Below are 7206 nucleotides of genomic sequence, written 5' to 3'. Positions count from 1 at the left end.
CAGGGGCTGCAGGTCCCTCTCTGCCCCGGCTGCAGCATGGGCAGGGCGGGGGGAAAGCAGGAGCTCGATGCAGAGCATCACTGGTGCCACCAGACCATCACAGGAGCAGATGGTCCCCAAGCAGCCCTCTGCTCTCCGCTGCGAAGGCTGCTAGTGCATCTGCTTTGGAATGGGCTCGTTAAAATACGTATTCACCTTTATTATCCTGCAGCTGCATGGCCTGACTCATCCCACTGCAGTTGCTCTGAAATGGGAACCCGCATTAAAAACTTTCCCAATTTGTTTTTTATTCACCAGGGAAGCTCACATCTAACCCGTTGAGAGAGAAATGGAAGCCATAACATCTGTCTTCATGGGAGGCGAACGAAAGGGAACCTGAAAAAAAGGAGAGGAAACAAACGAAGATTGAAAGCCTGTTGCCTTTCATGATTTGAAACAGGATGCTTTCTCGCATCTGTGTAGTTAGCGCTAGCGTAACCCAGCTGGGGCATGGCACCCCCAACCCAGGTGTGTCAATGGTATTTCCTCCTTTCCTCCTCTTTTTCCACAAAAACCACAGAAAACTGCCATGCATCCATGGCTTAGCAGACACGGCCTTGCAGCAGGCTTTGGCTGGGATCCCTGCTCCGACTCCTGATCACTCCCAGATCAGATCTTCTCCCCAGTGGCAGAGGGATGCTTGCACTCAGCCACACTTTTCCTTGCCGGCACCATCCCCAGAGGCAGACCCCTCCTGGGTGGCACGTGGATGGATATGGTGTGCTGGGGGTTTGTGGGCCCCTCGGGTGGGCTGGGGGATACACTGCCCTGCACCGATTTCCTGCTGCCACAGCTCACAGGGGGCTGAATGTCCTGTGGGCACCTCTTTCTCCTTCACACACACTGCTTAAAGCCACACGTGTCCCCAGCCTCCCCTGCCAAAATGGAAACCACGGCCTAAGCCAGCTCATCCAAGCTGGTAACTTTCTCCTTTGCTTTTATACACAGACAAGATCTTGCCAGATATTGCTTTTAGCTGCAAGAAAATTTCTCCCTCTTACTGTTTTGTTCTAAAAGACTGCTTTCCTGGGCTAAACATCCTTTGCTTTAAATAGCAGGGGTGACCCAAATACTACTGTGAATGATTATTCAAGGATGAAGTACAGACTCTAGTCCAATGATTTTTACAAGGCCACTTAAATCAATACGATCTTTCTGATGAGCAGTTTCTAGAAAACCTATATGCTACATTATCCCTATCACATTCAGCATTTGGATCACTTTTGCTATATTTGTTCATGTGGTACATTATCAAGCATCTGAAGCATTAGCTTTGTTGTCCCCTGGACCGCACTGATTTATTCTGGAACAATGTGTAGCTTAGAAATCCTCCGCTGTGGATTTTTATAATTAATATTTTATAGTAAGCCACTTGTTACTAATGAGCCTAATTTTACTTGTACAACTCTTTTTATAACCCTTACTCTTAAAAAATAATTGGGAAAATTTATAACATGTTTGTTAACTGATGGCCTACTTGCAAGATTAAATTGAACGTGGCATTGCAATTCAGGACATTTTTCAGCTTTGTATAGAAAAAAAAATAACTGCAAACGTGGACGCCAGCGTTTTTCACAGCACACCTCTGAATAATGCTTTTTATTGTCGACTGTCTACTGTAGTATAGCAATGATTTCAACAGAAAATATACAAAAATCCTGAAATCTAAATCTATTTAAAAGTCTAAACGATGCACATGATTAAAAATGTAATATCTATTCCCAGCAAATCGATATCATCAAAACACTAATGTTTCCCTAATTTTAAGCACCACCTAGAGTGTCAAACATTGGATCTGATCTTCCAAATTATGACTGAGAAAAATAAGATGGCTTGACTGCATCCCACCTAGTGTTAAGTTTCTTCCTGAGATTCATAAGTTAACCATTTAGTCACTGTCTGCTCTCTTGATAATGGACATTAAATATTCCTCCAAAGGTGGCAAAGACCTGAGCTGTCACCTGGAGATAATTTGTCTGTTGACAAAGGAGGGTGCTGGCTGAGTAGGCTCCCTAGTTGGACAGAAGTAACTGCCTAAAAGTGAAGCAAGGAGAAACCTCATTTTGATAACGATAATCTTTTTTTTTTTGTCACTCCAGAGCAAGGAACTGGAAAGGATGTGGCTTTATTTCAATTATAAGTGAAAGAAAAAGAATTCTCTGGACAAATAAACAGCTTTATAAGGATCGTGATTCTTACTATTTCTATTAGCTGGCTGGCCATGAAGATGAAGTAGGTCTGAGAGGGAAGCGCACAGCAAACATGCATACAGCTGTAGGACCTGCTTTATCCAGCACTGGTGTCACATCAGGTCGGTTAAATCAGCGCTGTCTCCTGTGGCAGTGCACTGTGATCAGCTGGCAACTGACCTGCATGAACTGCAGCCCACGTACACAATTCATTTGGAGACCAAGTGATGCGCTACCAGTTTGGTTAACGTGGCGTCACTCTGGGCACGGACATGGACGTTCAGACGGAGCCTCCCCCAGCCTCTCGGAAGGCCCAGCGCTTGTGCTTGGTGCCGGGCTGGTAGTTTGGCCTTGCCAGCAAAGCCAGAGCAAACCTGGGTAGCGCCTGGCCTGGCTTTGCTGAGGGAGAGGAAAGGGCACGTTGCCTTTACCTGGGAGGGCATCACTTGATGGGGGGAATGTGCTTTGGCTGCTGCTGGCAATGCCCACAGTTGCCCAAGCCACATTCTCTGACCCCTTTCTGGTACCTCTGGGTCCGGGGGAAGTAGATTTCAATTATGTGTCTTCAGTCCCAGCATCTATGGCTCACCAGCGTACACAAAGTAACAACAGACCAGTTTCTGTGCATGGGGTGGGCGTCACGTACCAAGGGTCTTTCCCAGTGGTGGGTCCCCAGCTGCCTGCCCAGCCAGTGGCTCACCTCTGCTGCGCTCTGCACTGGGACACTACCTCTGCTTGGGAGGCCAAACAGTGAGGGAGGCTGAGGACCTGACCTCTACAGAAGCTACAGAGACCTCTCTGCTGCTGAAATTTTGGGTTTCCCCTCACTCCTCTCTGAGCTTCAGTTCTCGGCTGCCCCAGCTCCCAGCCCCCCACCCCAGAGCAGCCGTGGCAGTCCAGGCGAAGGGCTGATGGAGAGCAAGGACTGTTGGCGAAGAGGAGGTGGTGCCAGGACTTGCTTATGCCAGAACTGCTGCAGAAATGCTCCTCAAACTCAATCCTGCGCTGAAGGCTCAGCCCCTGTGCCCCTCTGTGCTCACCGCTCAGTCTCCGGGGGCCAGTGTGATGGCTGGCTTGCTCTTTTGAAATGGTGGAGGTTTATCTGCACCTCGTGTTACTGAAATCTGGTACCTTATGGGGTTAAACTGGGGAAAGCAGTATCTTTAGGAGTGGGATCATTTAAGGCCTGGTCTCTCATCACCAGCACGCATGACTGCCGAAGGGTGACAGACGTACCTGGTCTCTGGTTTGTCCAAAACAGGAAAAGCACCAAACCAGAAGCTTGGACTCAACTGCACAGCTTCACTAACAATGTCTGAAATATTTTAGATTTGTCCCAACTTGGACATAGGCAAAACCACTGGGAAAGGGAAGCAAGGCATCCCTTTCCTCCTTCATCCCCACTGGCCATACATGTCATTTTGCTAGCAAGAGGGGAAGATTTCTTAGCAAGATCCTGAAATATGGTCTATAATGCCATGATGGAAAGTGGATTCAAGCAGGAAATCAAATTTCAGAACTATACAGCAATGAAGAATGATGTTATTGGAGTCCTTCCCCACAGATTAGAGCACATGTAGATATCAGGCTGCTTAAAAAGACAGTTTAAACTCACCTAGAACAGTCACACAGCCTGAATGAGCCACATGAGGGTCCAGTCAGCTCCCAAACACCTCTCGATTACAGGGGTGAGCCAGAATTTCATGACATCACATAAATAAATATAAGCAAATACAGTAAAAAGGCTTTACCTTGGGCTTGAGCAAAAGGTGAAAATTTTCAGTCCTGTGGGATCCTTCTCTGTCCCCAAGTCTGCTGGCTCATGATGCAGCAAAATGGTCAGGCATTTATCAACCCTGTCAAGGTTTGCAAGTCCTGAGTGTGTTTGACTTGGAAAGAAAGGTGTCAGAAGGAGATTCCTGAACACCTCCACCCAGAGTTATGTAGGGAAAATAAAAGAAAAATAAAAGCAAGCTTTAAGAGGTCAGAATGTGTGGCCCGCCCAGAGCTACTATTCCTGGTAGAAATTAGACCCTGAAGGGCCCGGGTGAAAATCAGGGATAATCCCCGTATACGTGCTTCTAATTGGGACAAACTGAAAGTGAGAAAGCTGAGCAAGTCAGCTCCAGCCCACCCCTGGGGGCTCCGGGTTTGTTCCTGGCTGGTAATCGAGAGCACAATTATGCAAAGCCTCCTCTATGAACAGATTTCGGCTTATTACAGCTGAACTGGGAGAATCTATTTTTGTCACCGCTTTGTGAGAATGTGTTACCCTTGTGATTTCCAGGCAGGTCATTCCAAGTCAGCTGCTTTGGCCGTGGCTGTCAGTGGAAGCTCCTCCATCCGCCTGGCCCCTGGCCCCTTTGCTCGCCGGCCCGGGGTCGGCCTGGGGCAGGGGGGACAGGGGGGATGCGCCTGCAGCTATTCTGGTAGCTGTGCGCTATGGCGGTGTCATGTGAAGCAAAGAGCCCAGAAATGCATGTCAAATCAAACCAGTGACTAATCATGATATTTTGGTTGTCTTAGTGCCTGCTGGGCAAAGATTGATGGGCTCAGAAAATCCTCATGTAATAATCCCTGGGCGCTGGTTTGATCTTCAGTGGAGGCTTCCTAAGAGAGTGTGAAAAGAGGACGAAAAGGGGGCTGCTGTCCCAGGGACGGCGCGGTCTAAACTTATCTGAGTTGGAAATACAAACGAGAGAGGAGAAAAGCCAGCGCTCCCTTCTCGCCTGTGTCTGCTTGGAGCCATGAGCTGGCAGCCAGAGAGGATCTACTCGATCTGCCCGCAGAGCAAGACGTCTCGAGGGCGACGGCTGAGCAGACACAAAGTGTCATTTGTTAGGATTGTCATCTAGCTCCCTCATCTGTCACCTGATGGCCAGCCAAGCAAGTGCTCAGCACAGCCGTGGACCATTCATCCTTGCACAAGCGGCGGAGGCGAGAGAAGTAAGCATCCCACAGCTGTTACGACACTCAGCTGTTTTTTCTCTAAAGGAATGCATTGAATTCACTACAAATCTACTAACTGTCCCCCTGTGCCAGGCAAGAGACTGATTACTACTGTTTTTTCATTGGGCTTTACTCTTAACAGCTGGAGGTCTGCTGGGCATTTAAGCAATGGCTGTTGAACCGGGCAGCTGTTTCAATATCTAATTGCATTTTAGCTTTAATAACTCAAGGGGAAAGTGTTGCATTGCCTACCATGAGCTACTTCCTGTCCTACTGCAAAACGCACTGCACCGCCGTGCTCGCCCAGTACCAGACCCTGAGATCAGAGGGCTTTCTTTGTGATATTTTGCTGAAAGTGAAGGAAAACGAGTTTCCGGCACACAAGTCCTTGTTGGCATGCTCCAGCGACTATTTCCGAGCCATGTTCAAAAGTTACACCCAAGAGTCTAAAGCCAGTGTAATTCACCTGCAAGTTGTCTCACCTACCGGCCTCCAGCATGTCCTGGATTTCATTTACACTTCCTTGTTGCCCCTTTCCTTTGAAAGCCTGGAAGATACCTTGGAAGCTGCAAGCTACCTGCAAGTGACTGATGCTATTGGCTTGTGCAATCAGTATTTAGTAAACAATCTTGCCTTGGAAAACTGCTGCTACTCTGCCAACGTGGCCAGGAGGTTCTACCTGCCAGACGCCTTAACAGCAACAGAAAAATACATTGTCAATAATCTCTGGAAGCTGCTGGACTTGGATTTGTCAGGACTGCTGGAGCTGAACTTCAGGTCTTTGCTAGCAGTGGTTGAATCACCAGATCTTCCCATGGTGAAAGAAACCTGCCTGCTGAATCTTGTGCTGCTTTGGCTTGTGCATGATAAATCCAGGTTGGCTCACGCAAGCAGCCTTTTAGAGCATATCAGATATGGCCTCATCCCAGTGGAGGAACTGAGAAAAACCTACACACAGTCAGAAGTGCCCCTCTCTGCAGGTATTAAGTGCTTGATCATTAAAGCAATAAATTACCATACATCTGTTTTCAAACAGCCTGTCCTGCAGGATAAGTCCACCACGCTGAGGAACCAGAAAACTCGAATCATTTTGCTGGGGGGAGGGACAGCGAGCGAGGGGCTCGTCACCGATGTGGTGGCCTTCGACGTTTACAATCACAAATGGCGAGATCTCACTCAGGTGCAGGACAGGGTGCAGAATCACAGTGTGTGTGTGGTGGGGAATTTCCTCTATGTCTTGGGTGGGGAAATAGAAAGTTGTGCCCTAGGTGACGCTAAAACCGAAAAGATCTTATTGGTTACAAACAAGGTCCACCGTTATGATCCGAGATTTAACACGTGGACCCAAATCACAGGCATGCTGGAAAAGAGATGCCAGTTTTCTTGTAGTGTCCTAGGCAAGGATATCATTGCCATTGGTGGAAAGGGTGAGGGCGGGTCGCTGCATTCGTCTGTGGAAGTCTACAACATCAGCAGGGACAGATGGACAAAGGCCAAGGAACTGCCATGCAAGATACATGGCCACGCCAGTGCCATTTGCAAGAATACTATCTACATCTCTGGCGGCAAGTACTCAGACCTAGACAACACAAGCAAGGATGTATATTCTCTGAGCTCACTTGAAGGACAGTGGATGAAACAAGCCCCCATGAACATTGCTCGGTTTGGGCATCAGATGGCAACAATCAGAGAAGCCATATTCACCTTTTTAGGATTATATGAACCATTCTCTGAAATAGAAAGATATGACCCTGATCAAAACCAATGGACTCGGTTAAGGCCCTTGATCTATGATCGATTTTGCTATGGCCTGGCAGTGGTAGAGGAAACGGCTCTTCTTATCGGGGGAAAGAAATGGCAAAACTCACAGGAAGTCCCCACGCAAGACGTGGTTGGCTACGACATCGACAATGATGGCTGGGAAGAGATCTGCAAAGCGCCCTTGCCTTGGTGCGGGATGCAATGTGCAGTGCTGCAACTCTCTGAACTGGCCGACGAGCAGGAGAGCGACAGCAGAAGAGGCCACTGA

General features: G+C 48.2%; 1 protein-coding gene and 1 long non-coding RNA gene across 2 annotated transcripts; one reads left to right on the top strand and one right to left on the bottom strand.

The window, feature by feature from the left end:
* Nucleotides 1–243: 243 nt before the first annotated feature.
* Nucleotides 244–4270, bottom strand: LOC116965694. The gene is made up of 2 exons (XR_004409569.2): nt 3980–4270; nt 244–375 (listed from the first exon to the last, which is right to left on the bottom strand). It is a non-coding gene; the product is annotated as an uncharacterized LOC116965694 (long non-coding RNA).
* A 1160-nt stretch (nt 4271–5430) lies between these two features.
* Nucleotides 5431–7206, top strand: KLHL34 (kelch like family member 34). The gene has a single exon (XM_042788977.1). It carries the CDS (start codon nt 5431–5433, stop codon nt 7204–7206), a length of 1776 nt encoding a protein of 591 aa, XP_042644911.1.

This window comes from Tyto alba, unplaced genomic scaffold (assembly GCF_018691265.1).
Source record: "Tyto alba isolate M040663 unplaced genomic scaffold, T.alba_DEE_v4.0 Super-Scaffold_14, whole genome shotgun sequence".
Lineage (NCBI taxonomy): Eukaryota > Metazoa > Chordata > Aves > Strigiformes > Tytonidae > Tyto > Tyto alba.
This window is presented reverse-complemented; position numbering and strand designations above follow the sequence as displayed.

Coding starts and splice junctions, on each gene's coding strand:
- KLHL34 (XM_042788977.1), top strand. CDS start 5,431: ATGAGCTACTTCCTGTCCTACTGCAAAACGCACTGCACCGCCGTGCTC.